At 40.5% G+C, this 24,195-nt stretch overlaps 2 protein-coding genes across 5 annotated transcripts in view; one reads left to right on the top strand and one right to left on the bottom strand.

The window, feature by feature from the left end:
- ero1a (endoplasmic reticulum oxidoreductase 1 alpha) overlaps window positions 1-6,325 on the bottom strand; it is a 13,438-nt gene extending 7,113 nt beyond the window's left edge. The window contains exons 1-7 of the mRNA XM_028579548.1: window positions 5,963-6,325; window positions 4,575-4,694; window positions 3,912-3,995; window positions 3,772-3,813; window positions 2,345-2,421; window positions 2,099-2,172; window positions 1,004-1,124 (exon numbers count right to left, since the gene is read on the bottom strand). Of these exons, the coding sequence (XP_028435349.1) occupies window positions 1,004-1,124; window positions 2,099-2,172; window positions 2,345-2,421; window positions 3,772-3,813; window positions 3,912-3,995; window positions 4,575-4,694; window positions 5,963-6,046 (602 nt within the window). The 5' untranslated portion in view covers window positions 6,047-6,325. The remainder of the gene's footprint in view (window positions 1-1,003; window positions 1,125-2,098; window positions 2,173-2,344; window positions 2,422-3,771; window positions 3,814-3,911; window positions 3,996-4,574; window positions 4,695-5,962) is intronic.
- A 5,177-nt stretch (window positions 6,326-11,502) lies between these two features.
- The window catches only part of samd4a (sterile alpha motif domain containing 4A), a 76,848-nt gene continuing 64,155 nt past the window's right edge, over window positions 11,503-24,195 (top strand). For 3 of the 4 annotated variants that reach the window (XM_028577091.1, XM_028577080.1, XM_028577072.1), the window contains exons 1-2: window positions 11,503-11,704; window positions 13,003-13,757. In XM_028577091.1, coding sequence (XP_028432892.1) covers window positions 13,562-13,757 — 196 coding nt within the window. In that variant the 5' untranslated portion in view covers window positions 11,503-11,704; window positions 13,003-13,561. The remainder of the gene's footprint in view (window positions 11,705-13,002; window positions 13,758-24,195) is intronic. The other variant, XM_028577085.1, reaches the window with a different exon arrangement.

The following is a 24,195-nucleotide window of genomic DNA, read 5'->3' as shown; positions in this document are numbered from 1 at the left end:
ATGAAGCTCTGCATTCACTCATAATATGACAAGGCGACCCCTTGGGGGCGGGTGTATTTATTTGGGTTTAGAACATAATCTCTGAGAGAAATTGAGAAAAGAGACTTTTATTGCCCTGATTAGTGCTTTTTACGGCGCTGCCTCTGATCATTTATGCTCTAGCTCGCTCAACCAACACAGTTTTACAGTCATACCTGCTTAAGTATGACAAGTAAAGGTATGTATAATGCAGTAGTGTTCCCTCTTCTATCTTATGTTTCTGGATTCATTTTCCTGCTGCATTAATGTTTATGCTGCATTTCCCTGCTGTAGATGTTTAAGGTTGTGCTCATTTTAACTCCTTTATATACTGCTGGGTAGTTTAATCTACAGCGATGCATCATGGTCTATAAGATCATCATATGTTTGTAGCATCGCTGTCCTGTGAGAACCACCTATCTCTAAAAAGTGTCTAAAAATGTCTATTTTCAGCTTTGTGACGATGCATTTTCCAGCTGATCCAAGAGGTTTTTAAAGACTCTGGGCCCTATTTTAACGATCAAATCACACGGCGTGAGGTGGCACAGGTGCGTTTAGGGCGTGTCCAAATCCACTTTTGCTAGTTTGACGGCGGAAAAAAGGGTCCTCGCGCCGGGCGCATGGTTCAAAAGGGTTGTACTTAGTGTCTTCATTAATTCATAGGTGTGTTTTGGGCGTAACATGCAATAAACCAATCAGTGTCATCTCCCATTCCCTTTAAAAGCCAGGCGCGTTAGTACCTTGGTGCATTGCTATTATGATGGAGGATTTGCACCCTAATATTTTTATTTGTAATCTTTTGCATGTTCGTGTGCTGCTGGCTCACCAGCATAGTGTGTGTGTGTAATTTTCTCAACACATCAGTTTATCACAAACATTCGACATCAACACATCTGGGGATGAAACTGCCATCTGAAAAGCAACAAAATATCTGAAGATCACCCTCTGATCTGCGCTGTAATTGTTTTATAATGCGAGCGTTTACTTGAAGCAGTTCTCCTCGTAGATGCTGTTCCAGATCTGCCAGGCCTCTGGTCCTCTGTAGGCCGTGAAGCGCTCCGGGTTCAGCAGCAGGTCCACGTACTGGGAGTCCGGTGACTCCTCATCTGGGAAACAACAACACAGTCAGCTAGAACTCACAACAACGACTTATTTTTTCAGCCAAATGTGATCCCAACCAAACAAAACTAAAGAACAAGCTGGAGGAATATTTACACACTGGAAGACACTTGTGTAGCGTTATAATAATCCACGTATAATGATATAATAATAAACACCTTGCATCTTTTACATCTTGTTGTGATAATGTTAGATATTGTCCCTGAAAAATAAACTATAAAATAAACCAAGATCAGATAGTAACGCACGACTTCTTAGCTTCTAATGATCACAAAAACTCTTATCTTATCTTGTGTTCTGAATAAAAAAAAAATGTCTTTCTTAACAGAAATTTCACAGTTCAAGGTGTTTTCACTGTTGTTTCAGTGCAATAATTGCAACATCTTTCCAGAAAACAACAAGCAATTGTGTTAAGTAATCGGGATTTCAACACTGAACAAAATAATCATGATTATGATTTTATGGGGACAACCTGACCCTGGATAAGCGGACAAAGATGGATGGATAGGATTTTTTTTTCCCATAATCGAGCAGTCTTACATCTAGTGTGCACTGAATCAAATACACAAAAGTTTGTTTATCTTTGTTCATCCGTTTTTTTGCTCAGCTGATTGAAAAGTACCGTCGACCGGGCGCCCGGGTAGCTTAGTTGGTAGAGCGGGCGCCCATATATAGAGGTGTACTCCTCGGCACAGCGGGCCCGGGTTCGAATCCGACCTGCGGCCCTTTGCCGCATGTCATTATTATTATTATTTAATGTATATTGTATTCTTTTACTTCATGTATATTCTGTATGTGTGATGTGTGTCTGATAGTTATTGCTGAATGTTTTTTTTGGGATCAATAAAAATCAATCAATCATCCCCCCCCTCTCTCTCCCATTTCATGTCTTCAGCTGTCCTGTCAGACATGAAGGCCTAAAATGCTCATAAAAATAATCTTAAAAAAAAAAGAAAAGTACCATCGACCACGCAGAAGCGCTCGGCCTCGTCGTCGTGTCTGCTCCAGTTGAGCAGAGCCTCTCTGGTCTCGTCGCTGGAAATGAAAACAGAGAAGTCCGTTGGTTCAAACTTTGCCCGTTTGGCTCAATTATTTTTATTTTTTTTTATATTAGACATAAACCTAATATGACTCCAAATTTTTCAAGTAGTAAGTATTAGTATATAGTTAGTATTTAATGATTAACAGTGATCTTATTGAGACTCACCTTAAAGAAACATCTACAGCTCCGAGATGCCCTGCTTGCTCACACTCAACCGGCTGCTCGTTTAATTCTGCTGAATACTGCACACACACACACACACACACACACACACACACACACACACACACACACACACACACACACACACACACACACACACACACACACACACACACACACACACACACACACACACACACACACACCTCCAGAGTTTACTTCTTCAAATGTAATTTTTCATACTGCCTCTTAACCCCTAAATCTCTTACAGTTTACTCAGAATTACTTATTTATTATCCCAAAATGTGTTAGAGTTGGCCAAAAAAATCTATTTATTTTTTATAATCCCGTTATATTATCACCTCCTATAAATCCCTAAAGCTTTTGAAATCCCCATAATTAGTAATTTATTTAATTACATTGCCAAAATCTGGTTTAAACATTTAGGGGATTTAGGGCTTACTAATAGGCACTGTACTGGAAATGAGTGGTTGCTTGATGGTAAAAACTCTGTGTGAGGGGGAGACGGTGATGAACTCTGCTTCATTTCTCTATTTCCTGCATTTCTCAGATTAGTCTGGATCAGCGGTACATTACAGTACATTTTCAGGATAAGGCCTGACAAGATGAAAGTCCTCTGGCCTGTATGATTTAAAGTGCTCATATTATGCTCATTTTCAGGTTCATGATCGTATTTAGAGGTTATATCAGAATAGGTTTACATGGTTTTAGCTCTCTGTTTTAGCTACAGAGTGAGGCATCTCACTTCTGTTCCATCTTTGTGTCGCACATGTGCAGTAGCTAGGTAAGGACTACTAGCCATTCAGAAGCAGAGTATGAGGGCGTGCCATGCTAGCAGCTAGGCGAGCATTATAACGTGTGTTACAAAGTGACCACGTTTGTCTCTGAAGTAAAGGCTGGACTACAATAGAGCTGTTTGGAGCAGTTGGTGAACAGTGTTTTCTGTTGGAGATGGTACGTCCCTTTGGGGGGGGACTTTGGGCTTTTTCACTTTGTAAACTTATAACGTGTATGTGTATGTAATGTTATGTATGTACTGGTGCGCCTTTCGCGTGCATCTACTCATCATCATTTGTGGTAATTGTGTATTCTATAGTCTGTACCACTACCCTTTCTTGAATCATGGGCCCCCATCTATCAGCTTTTCTAGCTGCTTTGGGGGACCCATTCACTCTACCCAATTGATCTTGTACCCCAGTTGTATTATTGTAATGTTTGAAGTGGTATCGTGAATGAATGAATGAATAAAGAATAAAGAAAGAACGTGCACAAAAAAGACATAGAACACAATAAAGGGGAAAAGCCAAAAAGCAGAATATGAGCACTTTAAATAAAAAAAAAAAATGACCATAGAACTCAAAGAGATTCCACACTGGGGACTCCTGATCAGCTGACCCTGCCTTACTCACCTTATTGTGGGAGGAGGATCTGATCCCCTCTGGCACTTCGTTCTGTGGGCACACAGAATCTTTAGTGAGTCTGATGTGAATACAGGTGAGTGGTTTGTTAACGGCAAGGTAGACGAGAGGAGAAGAGAGGAGGAACTCACAGGAGAGCACGGCTGCACAGCGCAGTCCTTCAGACCACAGTGGCTGCGGACCGTCCAGAACGGACACGCCTTATTCAGGTTCACCTGCGGAGCACCCGATCCAAACATTGCACGTATTATTGTCCCGTCTTGTTTATTTTGCAATCTTCTTTCTCTCTCTCTCTCTATTTTCTCACCCTCCAGTTGACACCAGTGAACTTTCCAGTCTGACTCTAGTATCCACCCCCTTCCTTCCTTCTTACCTTCCTTATCCCTGTGTGTGTGTGTGTGTGTGTGTGTGTGTGTGTGTGTGTGTGTGTGTGTGTGTGTGTGTGTGTCATGATGCAGAAATATCTGGCTGTGGACACTTAAATGATTGATTAATTCATAATTACAGTTCCCCCTGTTTTTTTGTAAAATGAGGGTGGTGTCCAAATGAAAGTTCAGTTTAAATGCTGTCATTTAAGATAAACTTACGGTCTGATAACTGAAGCTGAGTGGCATCACTCTCCTTCATCCATTGTACAAATGTATACGTTCATGATGCATCATTTTGCGTTATTAGTTAGGCCTATTGTTATATACTTTGAGTCTTCGTTAATTAGGTGTTGTTAATCATTGCTACTATTACGTTACGTGTGTGTCTGTGTCTGTGTGTCAGTTTTATCCATCGGGTCGCCTCACCTTGTAGAACCTGAAATAGTCAGACTCCAGAAGAGTTTGAAGTTTGGAGAAGAGCTGGTCGTTGTTGAAGCCATCGATGGTCTCCACATCACAGGTGCAGTCGTCCAGGTCTCCCGTGACCTTCGCCAGACACAAAAACACACGCACGACTTCTCATCTACTGAGCATTTCTTTCAGATTTATCAGTAAGTCGATTTGTGGCCAACAATGGAATTAATTACCAACTATTTTGATAATCTTTTAGTCGGTTTGAGTCATTTTTTATATATAGTCTATAAAAACTAAAAATGATCTGATTCCAGCTACTTAAATGTGACTATGTTGTAGTTTCTTGACTCCTCTGTGACAGTAAACTGAATATCTGTGAGTTGTGGACAAAACGAGATGTTTGAGGACGTCATCTTGGGCTTCTGGAAACACTGATCGACATTTTCTGGACATTTTATAGACCAACCAATAATATATAGATCAACTAATCGACATTTTTTGTGTGCAAACATTAATTTGTAAAGATATAAAGCTGTCAGATAAGTAGGGAAGTAAAAGGTACAATATTTGCCTCTAAAATGGAAAGCAAGTAGAAGGGAAATGATGACACAAATGCCTAAAAATTAAAATACTCAAGTAAAGTACAGTACCTCAACTTTTTACTTAAGTAGGCCTACAGATGAAAAGGGGACAAACACTTGACAAATGCAATGCTGGTTGCCAGTAAGAAGACTATCACCAGGAAATGGCTACTGCCAGAGTGTCCAACTATTACTTCATGGAGAGATATTGTAACAGAAATCTACAGAACGGAGCAGATTACAGCTCATGTCAACCGAAGAATGGAAACATTTCCTGAACACTGGCAGAAGTGGTACAACTAGCCTATGTCTCCGATAAATGGCCTGATTTACTGAAAATGATTTCTCCCTATTTTATTTATAGTTCTGTTATTATGGTGTTATTCTTGTTGGTTCATGTGTATGCCTGTTTGTTTATCTCATCTTCTAATCTGAACACTTGAATCAGTAAAAGAATAAGTACATGGTTTGTCATAGAATCTGAACAACTGAAATAGGTGTACCTATGTGAGATTCTGAACACTAATAAAATACAAATTAAAAAATAAATAAAGTAGGCCTACAGCACTTGAGTAAATGTACTTAATTACTTTTCACCACCATTAATAAAGGCGTGTATAATTGACCACATAGGCCTACATGTGTTGTTTATAACACAGGTTCGGATACTTAATTGCTCTAGTAGGTGGGTGTCTTAAACACAGGTAGGCCTATTGAAGAGGGTAGACAGTCACATTACAACGGAAACTACACGCAGAGTATTAAATATGCCGAATATCAAATATGTGATAATATTGTGTGTGAGCGGCGGTCGCTGACCTGACAGAAGCACCTGCTGTCCGCACAGCCGGACACGGAGAGGAGGAGGAGGAGGACGAGCGGCAGCAGCTTCTCCTTCATCATAACGAAGTCCGTCTAAAAACTACACCACACGCCCTGGATAATTAGCTTACCTCCTGGAGTTTATCAGAGGAATATGCGGGGGTGGGCGCGGGGGGGGGGCAGTGAAAGGCGGCGAACCGATGCCAAGTCTCACTCCCTATTTCCTCGTTTCCAGTCCGCTACGTGTAATACGTGACGGGTTGACCAGCAGCTTTAATCACTCGCTGCCAAACTCCCTTCAGTCCTAGCAGCGTGTGTTTACACTCCCACTTATCTGGTTTTAGCTTCTTCTTCTTTTCTTTTTTTTTTTTTTTTAGTCAACTGGAAGTGCATTTTCTTCCTGTTCGCGCACAAAACAATCCGACTGAAACCTTCAACGTATCCAAAATACAGCCTATACGTTCTCCATTAACTATTATATAGGCCTACACCGAAAATAATATCCACAAATATATTTTCTATTTAATATTATACAGGCCTATATATTTTTTTATATATTTACATTTGAACAAACACACATAGCGCTATTTTCCAAACTGATAAGATTGCATTATTTCACTGCCGGATAATAATATGAGTATTTTTTTTTATAAAGTGTTGAGAAAAATATTTGCAAAAGTGCTGATAACCAAACTCAAAATTCAGTTTTCTCCCGTTTTATGATATTAAAATGTTTTTGGATGTGTTTGTGTGCGGTTTAGTTTAAAGTGGGCGGCGTCTTTGTAATGTAACAACATTAGAGAGCCACACGGCGGAGCTAAAGCACACTCATTGGTTTACCGCTACACTTACAGCAGGGCTGTCAATCATGTTATTGACGTGCTTTTGTTACTGCATGTCACTTTTTAAAAACATTTTGGTAGCTCTTTTCCTCATTTTTGTCGTATGTGTTGTGACGTTTTTGTGGCTTTCTCAGACATTTGTCACCTTTTTGTAAATTTGTTGCTTTTTCCGACATTTTTGTACGCTTTTTGTCGCATTTTTGTTGACATGGAGCCCTAGAAAAGTCATCAAAAGAGTTCCTTAGAATTTAGTAAATCAAGCAAAACAATGATCCTTTTTTTTTTTTTTTTTTTTTTTTTTTTTTATAAACAACAACCTGTTTCACAGCCTGAATATTAAAACTCTCTCTGCTGCTTCTGGGGGAATTTCCGAGTCTCAGACTCAGAAATTCTGCTTAGAATCTCAGGTAATTGCAGTTTTTTTTTTTTTCATAAATGTTTATTAAATTTTCAAATATGACAGAAACAAACATAACCTGCATACAACATAAACATACATTCGGCTCACACAGACATTTAAATTCATAAAATTTATACAGGCGAGAGATTCAGGAGTCATCCTATACCAATAAAATAATCAAGTAAAATAAAAGTAAAATAAACCAACTGTACATTGCCGAGCATAATGCATTCATATAGCCAAAGACAGGTACACAGAGATAATGTTAATTAAATGCTGGGACGTCATTTACAAGGCAGAGCTATGATAAACACCATCTTGCAAGAATGGTAGAGATATTTAAACCGACATATGACAAAAAGGGATCCCATCTTTTTCGAAACACATCATCTTTGCTGTGTAGTTTACACGTCATGTAGTCCAAAGCAACATATTCAAGAGTCACCCTTTGCCATTGAACCTTGGATGGAGCTTTATCCGTTATCCAATTTAAGAGAATACACTTCCTGGCACAGAAAGCAAGTGTTTGATGAAGTTTTCTTCTAATTGTATCAGTAATGGACAAATCAGATATGCCAAGTAACAGACATAAGGGATTATTATTTCTATTAGTAGATAGAATCTTATCGATTTCCTGCCCAATGACCTGCCAGAACCGCTGCACTTTTTGACAATACCACAAACAATGTGTAAGACTACCAGTTTCTATTTTACACTTGGGGCACAGTGGAGATGAATTAGAGATGAATGTATGGCGTTGAGAGGGAGATATATGGGCCCTGTGCAGGAGCTTCAGTTGCATGGCTCTCACTCAGTTACAAACACACAGCGTTTCTGCACTTTTCCAAGCATCGCTCCAGTCACCATCTGTTATATTAACATAAAGTTCTTTTTCCCATAAGCCTTTCAGGAAATAAGTGTTTGTGGTGTTATATCCCTTAAGGATATTATAGAATAAACTGATAGACTTACCAGATTTCTGTAGAAAGAGCTGTCTCTCTACACGTGTAATAATTTGACACTGAGGGATAGTAGTATCCTTTGTAACACAATGTCTTACTTGCAAATATCAAAAGAAGTCCTGGTGCTGAATGTAGGTAATTGCAGTTTAAAAAAAACACTTTCCTGTGTTTTTGGTGTGGCGCACAACTAGGCGGGCCAAAATGTATTGTGAACCCAAATTGGGGGGGGGGGGACTGAGTACCCAGGGCCCTCATGTGAGGAGGGCCCCAAAAGATGCTAGAATGAATAGCTGTGGATGCGGGGAGGGGCCCATAGAAAATGCCTTTCTACAGGGCCCAGTATTTTGTGCTACACCCCTGCTCTTCACAGTTCAAATAAATGATCAGTTCACTACTTTTATTGAATTTGGGTGTTTTATTTAATTTTATAGCATTTGAAAAAAAGTGACAAAAAGAACGTTGGAAAAAAAAGTGACAAAAATGTTGGAAGAAGTTTGAAAAACGCACGGGGGAAAAAATCGACAAAAACATTTAAAAAAATCACTTAAAAGAAAACGACAAAACCTCAAAAAATATCGCTGAAATTTTTTTACAAAAAACTCAAATATAGTGACTAAAAACCTGGGGGGGTGAGTGACAAATGTTGAAAAAGAACAACAAAAGGTTGAAAAAAAAGTTGTCATTAAACATTTTGTCCCAGAAAAAAAGAAATAGGTGCATGGTCCACGGGAAGACAACACAAGGGTTGACACTACAAACATATAATGATCATATAGACCATGATGCATTGCTGTATAGATTAAACTACCCAACTGTATATAAAGGAGTTAAAATGAGCACAACCTTAAACATCTACAGCAGGGAAATGCAACATGAATATTAATGCAGCAGGAATATTAATCCAGAAACATCAGATATAATAGGAAAACACTGACAGGGGACATTTTACTGCAATCCATAGCCTACTTTACTTTGCATACTTTAAGTACATTTTGCTTATAATACTTACATACTTTTACTGAAATAGGGTTTTGAATGCAGGACTTACTTTTCCAACCAACAGTCCAAACCCCAACAATATATAAGAACATTTTAATTTATGAAAAAACCATCATATTTTATAAACTCTTCATGTGTTAGGCTATGCAAAATGAATTAACTTGTAAAGTAACTAAAGCTGTCAAAAAAATGAAGTGGAGTTAAAAGTACAAAATGTGTCTCTATTGTAGTGAAGTAGAAAGTAGAAAATGTATGTAGTTCTCTCTCTCTCTTTCTCTCTTTCTCTCTCTCTCTCTCTCTCTCATATCCTGATATCCAAAATGGATTTCATATTTTTGCTGCAAAGCAAATCTACCTGTACAAGTACAAAGTTAAGTAACCTAAAGTAAACTGTACTTACAGTAAGTGTAATTTGAAGGTACTTTATTTGAGTATTTCTATGTTATGCTATTTTATACTTCTAATCCACTACATTTATCTGACAGCTTTAGCACTAGTTACTTTACAGATTACAGATAATACGCATTATAATTAGGATGTATTTTTATTATAATTGCTTAATTTTGGGGGGAATTCACAAGCTACCCAGCAGTATATAAAGTCATTCAAATGAGTACATTATTGCATCACTGATTATAGCTACAATATAATATACATAATTTTGTAATGGGCCATTTTGCATGATGAACACTTTTACTTTTGGTACTTTCAGTATATTTAGATGCTAATACGTTTGTACTTTTACTTGAGTAAGATTTTGAATTCAGGACTTTTACTTGTGACAGAGTATTTCTCCTCTTATTGCTACTTTTAATAAGTAGAAGATCGGAGTACTTAGTAGTTACTGGGTTAATGTAATTTCACCACTGAAACTCATTGTATGTTTTAATATAAAGTTAATCCGTAAAGAACTATAGCTGTATAAATATAAAGTAGACGTAGGCCAATTAAAAGTAAACTTTAGAAGTGTAGGCCTACTTTCCACCTCTGCTTATTTCAGTAGGCTATGAGTTGTTTTAACATTCAGCTTCATGTCTGGTTGTCTTATTTCTTTTTCTTACATTTTCTTGCAGTTTCGTCGCTTCCTCCCCCTCTCTCTCTCTCTCTCTCTCTCTCTCTCTCTCTCTCTCTCTCTCTCTCTCTCTCTCTCTCTCTCTCTCTCTATTTTGGTGCTTCTTCGCGCTGCCAAGCCCCTGACGTAATGCTCCGCTGTTAATGATTAGCATGTGGAAACGAGCAGCGTGAGCCTCCCTGCGTCAAGGCGGCAGAAATGCAACCGGATGTTTACATGTGCTTGCCTTCAAAATAAAACCCGTTGGCATTTGTCAAACTGTTGATTGAGGTTGCATACAACAACAAAAAAAACACCAAGATAGTAAGATTAAGTGCATGTATTCCTTTTGTTTTGGTAGAACTATGAATATATGGCAAACTGTATAAAAACTTTTTGGTAGATGATTGTACAGTAGCCTGTTGTTCTAAAGTCTTATCTTTAATTTAGAAATATTAAATGTGAACGTTGTAATAATAAAACATTTTAAAATGATTTTATTCCTACTATATAAATGTTTTAATTAATGTTGCTGTGTCATATATATATATATATATATATATATATATATATATATATATATAATTTGTTCTCAGATCTCTCTTATAAAAAGAGATCTTGATCTAATGAAAACTACCTGAATGAACAAAACTTAACGATTTGTTTTAACTATGAAAGTTCTTGGCAGCAGTTGATTCTAATAATTGTATTAAATAGCACAACAGCTTGTAATGTTATTATGATCAGTCATTGTTGTCGTCAAGAGTCGTTTGCCCAAATTCATTATTCACACTTACCTGTAGGCTACTTTAGATTTGACATTGCGTGTACATATCTAGGCTATATGGAGCCCACCAATTTCAATTTATTTGTATAACACCTTTCATTACATGTAAACCCACAGTGCTTTACACTGATTATACTGTTAACCTGTCTATATTTTAAGATCCTAATCTATAACTTGTTTATAATGCATGATCCTTATTGTTAACCTATTTATAATGTATAATCCTTATCGTTAACCTGTTTATATTTTAGTATCCTTACCATTAACCTGTTTATATTTTATTATGATCCTTATTTATAATCTCTTTATATTTAATGATCATTACTGTTAACCTTATTTAGCATTTTGGGATATTTTGGATTTTCAGCTTATTGTTGTATTATATTTGCACGCTTTATAATTCCATTGTTGCTCTCAAGTCAAGTGAAATTTTATGTGGACAATTGTTTGGCTTCGCCGCACTGCAGTATTTTATTTTGAAAGCTTTTACCAGAAGTTATGCGCTGCTTCCGTTCATCTTGACCGTGGTGTTTTAGACCAGAGCAGCCGAGCAGTCCGTCTGCTGGGGAGAGACAGAGGAAAAGTTAGTCAAGATGGCAAATCCCACAGACCCGGAGTGAAGGGGCACCGCTCCCCGATAAAAGCTGAGCCTGTCGCCCGACCTGAGACAAACAAAACGATGCAAACTGCTCCAGGAGGTAAGAACCATCCAGCTCGGTTAACCGTTTCTCCAACAATTCAAACTGAAGTTTCTAAAAACAGATTTCGTTGTTTTGACCACTCTCCTTTTTCGGCTTCAGTATTTATCCAAAGAAAGAAAATGCTAACGTAACCTTGCTGTCTGTCAGAACCAGACTTAATGTTAAAATGACACCTTTTTACCAGTTAACTAGCTAAATTTTTTTTTCATTTGAGTTAGTGGCAACGGTTAAGGGATTTTTATACCGCCCTGACAACCGCCTATACCTGCACGAGCGTTTCCGAATAAGCAAAGCGTTATTAGAAGCGGTTCCTGCCGCCCGGCGGTTACCGCCAGAAGTTCACTCTGGGCGGCAGAAAGAAAACCGTTTCACTTCTGCCGCTTTCTCCTCATTGAAATGACTGGAGGCTGCGAGTTATCGCGCGGCGGTGTGAAAGATCATTTTATGTTAGTCGTTTTGCTGACGGTGTTCGGAATAGTAACTTTGCTTACGTTAACTTACGTTAAAGTTAAATAGTTCTTCCATGGGAAATATCTAGACAGAAAAGGGGATACCGTAGAAATAGCGATAAATATGGGGGATAGCTACAGATAAGGTTGTATTTGTTCTTTTTACAAACCGCTCACACACACATTCGCCCCCGGTCATTCCCTGTGTGTGCTGATGAAGCAAAGTGACCGTTTTAGACAGCGGTAGTCTGCTCCTAGCTTACTCTCCGGTGTTTCTTCTCTTCTCGCTAAAACTCACAACTACAGGCAGTGCTGGGTTTTAAAATACAGCTTCATAAGACTAACCTGTCATTAAAATAACGGAGGGAAGTCGCTGTTAACGTCTCTACAGCAGCACACAGCCCTGCCAACGGCCGCCGTCGGTAACCCGGCGTCCTTCCTTTGGAAAAAATTCCGGGATGCAGCGCCAGTAGTACCGACAGCTGTATTTTTAGGAATGGGTGGATACCAAAAACGAAAAAATATTTATTTTTGTCTCGGCGGTGAATGCCACAAGCCCATAGGCGATGGCGAGGAGGCGACCTATAAATGCTTGTATGAGTTTTTGAAGGCTGTTTTTGTTCCCCCCCCCACTATTGCAGTAGCTAGCACAAAGTCTGCAGAGCTGAAGCAACAGGGACGCTGTCGCATTTCTAGCGAGTCCGTCTTCTCTCACTGTAAAAGTCATTGCATATGTATAAAAAAGAGGGAGACGTGTATACAAAGAGCCACAGAGAGCATTGTCTGTTACAAATGTGTGTGTGTTTTTTTTCCCCCACTCCCTTAACTTCTAACATCCTCTTGCAGGCTTAAGAGGGATTCCCTGAAGAAAAATGCCAGTGAGGTTAATGTGCTGATGTGACACAGCGTGTGTGCTGGAAGAAAGCTGACTCATCAAATCTCAGTCCCTCTGGGAGCGACAAAGCAACAGAGAGCAGCTCATATCACCTAATGCCTAGCTAGAAGAGAGCCTTGCAACCCCCCCCCACACACACACACACACACACACACACACACCAAGGGAGATTATCAGACAGGACAAGACATTGCAGAAACCCCCTCCAGCAGGAATATATGCAGCACCAACTGCAGGCAAAACAAATTTTGGCACCAGAAGGCCTAACCGTGACTGCTGCCCTAGCCGCCGGCAAAGCTAAGAATGGCATCACAGAGCTTCAGCTGAACCCCCCCACCAACTGACTGACCCCTCCCTGTGTATAGAAACATCAACAATCACCTGTTAAGACCACTGTCATCCTCCCATCAGTTTTACCCCAAAACCATCAGTGTAAAGTTTGGGGGAGGTCGCTCCTCTCAGCCCGGCACCACCACAGTCAGCCCCCCTCCCACCCCTGCCTCGCAGACCATGATGTTTCGCGATCAGGTGGGCGTGCTAGCCAGCTGGTTCAAGGGGTGGAATGAGTGCGAGCAGACGGTGGCTCTGCTGTCCCTGCTGAAGAGGGTGAGCCGGACCCAGGCCCGCTTCCTGCAGCTCTGTCTGGAGCACTCGCTCGCCGAGTGCACCGAACTGCAGGTCCTGGAGGGAGAGGCCAACAACCCAGGTAGGACAGCCATCCGCTCAGACACTTTCAACTGCTACATCATCCACTTAGACGTCATGAAGATGCATTTACAGGCATTGACAGACCAGGCATTCATTTATTCATTCATATTATTTTTTTTTCTCGGTATGCATTTGTCTCCTCACGTCTGTCTTACTGTGAGGTCAAGGAACTACAAAATAATACATTGACATGAATCTTAGCAAACAAACACTTTAATTTGTATCGCTAAGATTCATTTTAACATATTTCAAACTGCTGGGAATTGGCACAGAAGAGAACGGAGCTGTTTTTCGTCTTCAAGCAATAGATCCTCTACACTTTAATAGTTGAGTTTTTATGGTATTTCTAGTCGATGCCGTTGTTAAGTGTCACAGTCCTCCTGCTTCAGGCTGCATACTCATTAGTTTCCTGATGAGAAAGAGAGAAACGGTGGTCCCATTTACAAACCTACTCATTTTTTTTTTCTTCTCTTTTGCCCACTCATTTAAAAAATTCAGAGGGCTTTCAAGGGCATGTTTTCCCAAAGGACTGTTGTCCCTGACCCTGGGACAAAAACACATGGGCTCCACGCAAACATTAGGAGACATTTCCTGTCCAAAACATTCTGGGCGATCCATCAAGAGTAGTTTTAGCTGAATCACTGATGGTATGAAACTGTGCAAAGTGTTGCGCTGAACTGTAGCCAGTCAGTAAACAATTGTGGAAGGAGGTTGGGGTCGTGCATAGTGTTAGCTCAGCTGGCACTGTGGCTGGCAGTCTGTGTGCCAGCCTATAGTACTGTAGCCATAGAAATATGGCTATAGCTTTCTCTATGGGTCGGTATCGCGCCAAGGCACCCAAGGGGGTCTTCTGGCTGGGATTTGTTGCATCAGACTGCAGCGTGGCCATGGAAACAAAAACCCTGGCAACCAACTGGGCTCATGAAAAATAGAAAGAAGTGCTGCGATGGAGAGCAGGCATCTGTGTGTACCTATGGCAACATCTGATTGCGTTAACACATCTGCTGGCTTACACTGGGGTGACATAATGGCCCTGCCCGGCAGTGACACTCGCACATATTACAGCAAGTTTCCATCGGGGTTTACAATGGGCAGTGGCTGCAGTTAACGCAGGCTGGTCTTTGCTACTGTTTTAATATGAAGCTGGAGACATGAAAGAGCACAACACTACATGACGTTTCCTCAGTCGCCCCCCAACACATTTAAAAAAAAAAATCTTTTTAGTTTTCAGAATACAGTGCATCGTGTGTGTGAGTCAAAGAGACATCGTCTTTTGATCTTTGTGGTGATACTTGAATCCCAGTCATCTTAATTTCCCAGCTAGCAAGACTGCTTTCTAGGTGGAAATGAAACATGAAAGAAACGTCTGTGTGTCTATGGGTGAAAGAGGCTAGTTTTAGTTTTTTTTTTCAGCGTGTGATTATTGATTTGCACACTGGACACGTTAGTGTTAATTTCGTCAGATGGGACGAGACTAAAATATGTTCGTCAACAACCATTTTTTCCACGACTAAGGCGAGACGCCGACGAGACTGCACCAGTGTCCAAAAACGCTGACTAAGACTAAATTAAAATGCATTATTGTTGACGAAAAAAAGACGAGACTAAAATGTTTTGCACAAAATAAAAACTAAGATAAAATCTCTCCTCATTTTCGTCTACAATCGTCTCTACTTTTCCATCATGAGATAGAATATTCAGGCACTTCAAAATATTCCGAATGAGTTTGTGCTGTTGCGGCCAGCCTCTCTCTCTGTCTTTTCTCCGAAAACTAGAGATGCACCGATATTCTAGGCCGACTCCAGTTTCCGATTTTTCATTGAGTTCCGATTTCGTATTTTCTAACCACTTTACAGCACACACAAATATAAATTTTTTATTTTTTCTTTAATAGAACATTTTGCATAGAACACAGAAAATGTTTTGAATAGATAATCGATCACTATAAAATAGAACTATATAAATTACTCCTGGTGTGGGAAATTCACACACATTTCCTTCTTTTCACATCCAATATCCTCACACATGTCCGACTGACTGGCTGGTGACCGGAATTGGCCGGCATCAATCGGTTCATCTCTACATAAAGCCCTTCTCTCCAAACTCTACCTGTCTCTGAACTCAGATCGCTGTCTTTCTGTTTCCTCTCCTGTTTCTGCTGATGGCGTGTAATGACCAGCGCGTCTGACTGCTTGCTGTCATTGTTTCTGCTGTTGTGCTCATTTGCGTATCGTTGGCCAGCTGACGACCGATCTGCTGATGGTCTTTTTATTCGGGATTGATTTGTTGTTTCTTAACGATCAGCTCGACAGAGAGAGTTTGATTGGGCCATTGATGGTGGACGTGCTCTCTCGATGTATTCTTTGTGTGGTACTGTAGTGAGTGGTGCATGCGTGACAGAGAGGTGAGCTACACATTCTCGCTGAAATAATCAGATAAATAAATATAAGTAAATAAATCAGAAATAATCTCAGAAATAATTTGTTATTTAAAAAAAAAAAGACTAAAATGTTTTGACTAAAACTTGACTAAGATACCTTGAGTTCTCTTTGGCCTAAAACTAGACTAAAATGATGATACTTGACTAACCAAAAGCGATATGTGAATCCAATCCAACTTTATTTATAAAGCACCTTAAAAACAACACTGTTAACCAAAGTGCTGAACACAGTCTATAAATAAACAATAACATACAACAGAGGCACAAAATAATAAAGCAGTAAAACATAAATGCAACAATACAAAACTCAAAGTCAACCCTCAAACTGAGTTAAAAGCCAAAGAAAATAAATAAGTTTATAACGAGATTTAAAAACAGGAAGAGACTCAGTCAGTCTGATGTGCAAAGGCAGCTCATTCCAGAGTCTCGGCGCTGCCACGTAACGCACGGTCACCTCTGGATTTACGTTTGGTTTTGGGGACGACCAGTAGTGCCTGGTCAGCCGACCCGAGCGAACAAGAAGGGGTAAAATGACGAGACTTGACTAACCAAAGCGATCTGTGAATGACTAAATATGACTAAAACTAACAAGGACATTTGGCACAAGACTAAGACTAAATTAAAAATAGGTGACAAAATGAACACTAGGACACGTACACTTAACAGGTTGCGCCGGACAAGAAGACAAATATTGTCACGTTTGCCTTGATTTATAAATTATTTTTTTTTATAAAGTATCTTTTATTTATTTTCAGACATAACATTTGCATATAACCACTGGGACTCACAGCCCCTGGCCCAAACCCTGCAGAACCCATGTCCATCAAACCCTGACCAAGACTTAACAACAAAACAACAACACAAATAAAGAAATATAAATAACTAAAGAAAAAAGGAACTTAAATACATAATCAAATATTTCACATAAAAAAGGGGGGAATAAGTACAAAACCAACCGTGCACTGCTCATACTCACAAGTGTGCACTACACATACATTTAGATAGTGGTCATTCAACACTAACCTGACTCCGCCAGGTTAGGTTAGAGCATTTGCTCAGCATATCCATCTGGGAACTTTCCGTTTGAGAACTTTTGGGAAGGGGCAAAAATACTGGTTAGCTGAATGGATAAACCATCCGTCTATCACCACATCTAGTTGGTGATAGACGGGCCAAATCAACCGATCAGATCAAAGTCTTGCCGAAACCAGTCAGGAGAAGAGCAAAATCATCTTTTCCTCCAAGAAAAGCCTCCAGTGATGTTTCTTTTTTTTTTTTTTGCTCTTCTTTCAATGAAGGAATACTTTCTAATTCGGATAAAACTTCCGCGATAGCTACGCTCATCTCATCCGTGGAAGCCGCCACGTTGTTTAGACCGAACAGTCGCTTCTCGTTGCGTCACACCTAAACCCGCCTCAAAACCAACGCTGATTGGTCGGTCGTTTGGCGAACGGCTCCAAATTTTCTCTATCTCAAGATGCCAGACTGATCTGCGAGTGGAAAACTGGAGCTTATGGGATCAGGACGGTCTCACGAGGCTAATTCAACACCGGTCCGTACACATTTTTCCCAAATGAACTGCAGAGGGCTACTTATGGGTCGTCCCCAGGTGTTTCCAACAAACGAGACAAGTCTTTATTTTAAGACCATTTCTAAAGGGGTCCCAGATGTTATCAAAAATTGGTTGCTTACCTCTTATCGCATACGTGGTCTTTTCTAACGGCAGAGTTGCTGTTAATTGTGAAAGCCATTTCCCTATCCTTGGTCTATCCACCTCTTTTCAAGCAATTGCAGTGACTCTTTTGGCCAACTACAGACCTATGTTTAAAAATACTCTATGCTTATTTCTTATGTTACGCTTATAAATGATTTAGTTTGAATTGACCTTGACTTACAAAGACTTCATTTAACACTACGTTATGGTTTTCTGGAAGTTTGATGTACTGCAGACAGAACAAAGAAAAATGAACACATAAGCAAACATTTAGGCTACGTTCACACCGCAGGTCTTAATGCCTGAATCTGATTTTTTGCTCAGATCAGATTTTTTTGTCTGGCTGTTCACATTACCTTTTAAAATGTGGCCTATATCAGATTCCAGTGTGAACTGTTTGCGGTTTTGAAATGACCCGCATGCGCAAAAGAACACTAACGATGACCTCAGACGCAGCACGCTGTTGTACTAAAGTTAGGGAGGTTATGGAGGAAGTCAGCATTTTTGCTTTTATTTTTATTTATTTTTTATTAAAATGTTTGTGTAATGGCAGCCATAACATTAATGCGCAGGTGCTGAGGAGAAGACTGAAGAGAAAGAGAGACAAATTTGCGGGTTTATGGCTGCAGCTTCACTGCAGAGGTCTGTGTGACGGGCCTCCACCACTCTGGCTTCGCCCTCGCACACGCTCCACCTCCCCGGCGGTGCGGCGACTCGGGCCGGTGGTGCGCCCGACCCCGAGGGACCGGGATCCCACCTCAGCCGGCGTACGCCGGATTTCACTTTCATTGCACCACGGGGCGACCCCGACTTGCGAGCGCGTTAAACTCCTTGGTCCGTGTTTACAGGCGGGTCGGGGGTGCGTTGCTGACATCACCTTTTTACGTGAGCCGATCCCCGCCCTGGCGATGCCTCCCCGCGGGGGAAGAGAGGGCGCAGCGAGTTTTTTTTTTGGTAAAAGTCACATCAAATCCGCCTTTGCTGTTCACACTGCGGTTGCATTGAAAAAAATCAGATCTGGGTCTGATTCAGGACCACATGTGGAAGTGGCCTGAATCTGATCTGAAAAAAATCGGATTTGGGCCACTTTGACTTGCAGTCTGAACGTAGCCTTAGTCATCAAATTTAGTTTTTAGGCCTGAATAATGCTGGTGCTTGTTTCTTTTTGCTACACACTCAGCACATTCTGTGACCTAATTTTTATTTCATTTCCCTTTTCATAATTGCAGGATTTTAGCTGTTCACACATAACTTGCTTTACCACAAATCACGTAAAGCCAGGTTGTTTCCAGACAAACAACTCAAACAATAATTTTTCAGCTGATTCGGTGTCTTAAAACAAGTCTGCTTCAGCATTGGGGCTCGTGCGATTTCTTTTTTTTTTTTACTTTGTACAGTATAAATAATTTCACCCAACATAATGACTTGATGAGATCACTGAGAAACTCACTGTCCATGCTTTGTACCGCTGAACAGACTGATGACTAGGGCTGTGTATTGGCAAGAATCTAGCGATACGATACGTATCACGATACATGGGTCACGACTCAATATACTGCGATATATTTCAATACTTCGCGTAAGTCGATATATTGTTTTGTTTTTTTAAGTATAATTTTAGAAAAACTAATTTAAAAACAGACATGATGTTCATAAAAGTCAAAAGTTTACTTTAGGTAAACAAGTCAGTACACAGAAAATCAAACTGCCAGTTTGGGATTGTGGTTCCCAGGTTCTTAGTGAGCTAATGTTGATATGCTAAAGTAGGCCAAAGTTCAGCCATAGCTACGTTGTTAGCTTCTAGCAAAAAGTCAGGCACTGCTAGGCCCTGTTAGGCAAGGACACTAGTGGTGCGTCTCAGCATAGCCATCTAGCGGTAGGGGGTTTAAACACAACATAAACATGAACCACTGTCTTACATGAATAGTTTTGAATGTTTAAAAAAAATCGATATTGCCTTTTTGAAAATCGATACAGTATTACAAAATAAAATATCGCGATATTCAAGTGTATCGATTTTTTTTTTTCTTACACCCCTACTGCACTCTCCGTGTCATCAGGTCAGGGATTTACAAAACGAGGTAACCTTTTTGGTTTACAATCACTTACTACATTTACACGAATAGACGTATTTCAACTTCTGACTCAAGAAAATGTTCTTCGTAGCGCTTCAATCTCTTAAATTCAGGTAAGGTCATAATAATACGTTGATGAATTGTTTTTTTGTCAAATCTGTACCTGTCAAAGGTCAAGATGCAGAACAAAGCAAACAACATAGTGGAGTGGCAAAACGTATTGTTAAAGTTAAAGTCAGTTTTTTTGTCTGAAGATGAGTACTTTGAAAAATGTTCCCCTTTCACACCGTGGGCGGGTCTATTTAAAGTGCCCATATTATGAATCTTATCACTTTTCTGGGATTTAGGGTGTTATTTTGTGTCTCTGGTGCTTCCACACGCATATAAACTTGATAAAAAAACATCCATGCTCTTTTGAGTAAGATACGGTTTCTGAATGTGTCCTGCCTTCAGTCTCCGGGTGAGCTGGTCAAAATCTGCACGGCTTTCTACGTCAGTAGCCGAAACGAGGTGGCTAAACCATGCTAGCGGTTAGCCCCCTCATTCTAAATGGCAAAACACTGCTACAACACACACAAGTTCATCATAATCTACAAAAGAACCACTTCCATGTCCCTGTTCTGCAGGTATTACATGTAAAGTTGGAAGTGCGCCCTTGTTTAGAAGAAGTCTCCCGGCTAATCTTGCCTTGTACTAACTGAAGTTGTAGAAACAAACCGCTATCTGATGTGAGCCTTACCTAGCTACTGCACACGTGCAACTGACAACAAAGATATGTCTCACTCTGTAGCTAAAACAGAGCACTCAACACACAGGGTGAAAAGAGGAGCTGCAGCAATGTGCAGTACAACAAAAATATGGTGTTTTTTTGAAAATTAAACCATGTAAACCTATGCTGGTACAACCTCTAAATACAATTATGAACCTGAAAATGAGCATAATATGTGCGCTTTAATGTGAATGGCACATGACCAAGGTCCCTAACCACCAGGGCGGGACAAATTATGTCATTGGTTGAAAATGGGGGTGCGCAGTCGTGACGCAATTGTCACAGGTCGGACAAAAAATAAAATAATCGACAACACATTTTTGTCTCCCTGTGCTTTAGAACGCAACTGCTGAAACGGTCATTTCGTTTCAATCCTCGTTGACTGGCTTGGTTTGAATTGACAACAAGCTCTGTCCCAATGGAGTCGCGCTTCAGGAGATTTTAATGGACTTCTACCTTCTGTACCTCCCAAATTAAATTTTGGGCCACGCCCTTGACTTCTCTCCCACCTCTGTCAGCTTGTGGTCGCTTCCTGTTCGCTGATTCAGCTAAGTGAGATGGAATGAGCGGGCCTGTTTGAGCGCTGTGGCCCCAACGTCAGGACACATGCTGCTGTAAAGAGGGAGATTGAGAAGGTTGTCTGGTTACGTGATCCCTCTGGTATGTTGTGGTAGCTTGTTTGAGTGCTTATGTGTTAGAGAAAGGCAGATACGTTGGTCTGCTGTTTTACTAGACCTATACTGATCTTGTATTGATTATGGAATATTTTCGTGTGTGTGTGTGTGTGTGTGTGTGTGTGTGTGTGTGTGTGTGTGTGTGTGTGTGTGTGTGTGTGTGTGTGTGTGTGTGTGTGTGTGTGTGTGTGTGTGTGTGTGTGTGTGTGTGTGTGTGTGTGTGTGTGTGTGTGTGTGTGTGTTCCTTAAAAGACTCACCTTTTCTTTAAAAAGCTGCTCCACTAAAATCATTTTGTTTTTACAGGCTTTTAACAAGAATAGGAATAAAACACAGAATTATTTTGGCAACGTACTGTAAGTCTAAAAATAGCTATTTAAAAATACCTTTCAAGCTACTCCTCAGTATCTGCTTTCAAGTTGTTAATCACCATAAGCAAGACCACAAATCGCTCACAGGTGAAAAGAGCTTTTCTCAGACCACGAGCCCCTCCTGCACACTTGTTAGTCTACTAACCGCTTAGTAATGAGTGCGGTATGATTTGGTGCCGGTGCAAAAAAAAAAGTGAGAGGTGCAGGCTATTAAAGGGTTAACATGCAGCTGTAAGTCTTGGGCTGAGTGGAAAAGAGCAACTATTTGGAAAGCGGCGTACAAATGAATGGAATCCTCAGTGACCTACTTCCCTGAGAGGCTGAGAGGCAGCCTTGTTTTGGGACCCAGCGAGTGATGCGACTTTATTCGCGACTTGAGATGCAATCGCAGTCAATGGGGGGGGGGTCACTATCTCACTGAAAGACAGACAGGCAGAGTTGCATCACACAGGATTTTTTTTTTTTTTTTTTTAAGATTGTCATGTTTTTCCTTCCTCCTGTGAGTAATTTGGTATGACTTTTAAGAGTTTGTGCAGTTTCAAGCCTCAGCATTTCTGTCTGAACAGCCCAGTAGCGATTTAACAGTTTTTGATGAAGAAACCACAGAGTGAAAGTTTAAATCCTGTTTGTCTTCTGTGATTTTTTTTTTTTTTGACGGGGGGTGTGTATCTAGCCTGCAGCGTTCCACTTGTGGTTATTAAGGAATGTAACTTCCTGTTTTTCCTCCCCCTCTTAAGGAGAACAAAAGTTCTTTTGAGACAATCCCAAGAGGGACGATATTGGATCAAGTTGAGAGGACATGAATAGTGTGCGTCTGAAGGATGACGCACACACACACACACACATGCATACTCACACTCACACAGGGTGTAGGCTTAGTGTAAGGGGTGGGGTTAGGACAGGAGAGTGGGCCTGGTGTTCTGAATGACTAACTTTCTTTTCGTGCGCTGTGGTGTAGTGCTGACCTGGCCTGCGCGGCTGTTGTAGCTGGAAGGAGGCGGGCAGCGATTCGATATGTACGAGCAGCTGTGTTGAAGAACTTGAAGGTGACAGAGCTAGAGCTCTGCGTTTGGGATGAGTGTCAGCAGTCAGAATTCAGCTATTTCAGTTTCGTAGTCCCATAATGTCTTTTGATTTGGTCTCCATCTTTTGTCCGTTCAGTGTTTTTAGCTGTGGTTGTTTTTGTACTGCCCAGAAATCACATAGTGTACTACAGACTGCTGCTAGTTAACTGTTGTGTTAAAGTCCTCCTCCATTTAAAAAAAATATTTTAATTAGGAAAAATATCACCAAAAATAGACATCCTGCCAGCTAATACTAAGGACCACACGGAATCTGCGGACGCAGAACTTTCCGCAGATTTTTAAACCAATTAAAGACAATGTAAACAAAACTCAGAATGTTAACAAATCTCCACCTCAACCCCAACTAACTCTCCGCTAAATTCCACAGGTTTTCATTCTGGATCACCGCTGAAAACTTTAAAAATTCATCCACACGTTCCGCTTGGGTCTGTAATACTTTATTTATGTTTATAAAAAAAGCCTTTCATAACAGTTAGCATTACAGATTATTTGCACACAATCTAATGTACTGTCAGTATGTACAGATTGTGAATGACAACAGAAAGAGATGAGTGATGGCAGAACCTGACTGAGGTTAACCTCAGTCGAGAATTTGAAATGAATCTAGGTCAAAATATGACTTCTAGCTAAATAATTTACATTTCATAGGAGCTGCCGGCACTAGCTTTACGTCTAATATTGTAGAGAGAGCGAGAGTAAGCATACCTTTTGCTTTCGTCTGGGTGTAAGGTGATTGACATGGAGGGAAGGTCTGCGTTGTATAATGGCAAGTATTACTCAGTGAATTCCTGTTGCACTCTCTGGCTAAACTAGGTCTGATGAAAACCTGGGCTGGAATTCAGCATTCCTGGCTTAGGCGGTAAACGGTTCCGGTGTTGGGGATACTGTCTAGGAATGTGGGCACGTCGGAGCACACTTGAGTCAGGCGCTCGGCAAGAGTTGGATGGGGGCTTTTCCAGCGTGGGGGGGAAAAAGACACAGTGGAAAAAGGAAAACTGATTTCACCTTTTTAGTGGAGCTAAGGTCTCCTGAGTACACTGCGGTATGGGGGGGGGGGTGGAAGACTCAGAGAATACTGGTGCCATTTACAGCTGAAGCTCATTCACTCCTTTCTCTGCTCTTCTGGTCTGACGTTCCCAAAGTTTTTAAATATTTACTTGCTTTTGAAAGTCCAGATTTGATGGTGTCCTGGCCAACGGCCATTGAAAGAAGGTTAAGTTTATAACAAGTTTTTTGATGTGGTTTGTTTTTTCCTGGGGGAGACTTACACTTCTGCCAACCACCTAGGCCCTCACAGAAAGATATTTAAC

This window comes from Perca flavescens, chromosome 1, assembly GCF_004354835.1.
Source record: "Perca flavescens isolate YP-PL-M2 chromosome 1, PFLA_1.0, whole genome shotgun sequence".
NCBI lineage: Eukaryota > Metazoa > Chordata > Actinopteri > Perciformes > Percidae > Perca > Perca flavescens.
This window is presented reverse-complemented; position numbering and strand designations above follow the sequence as displayed.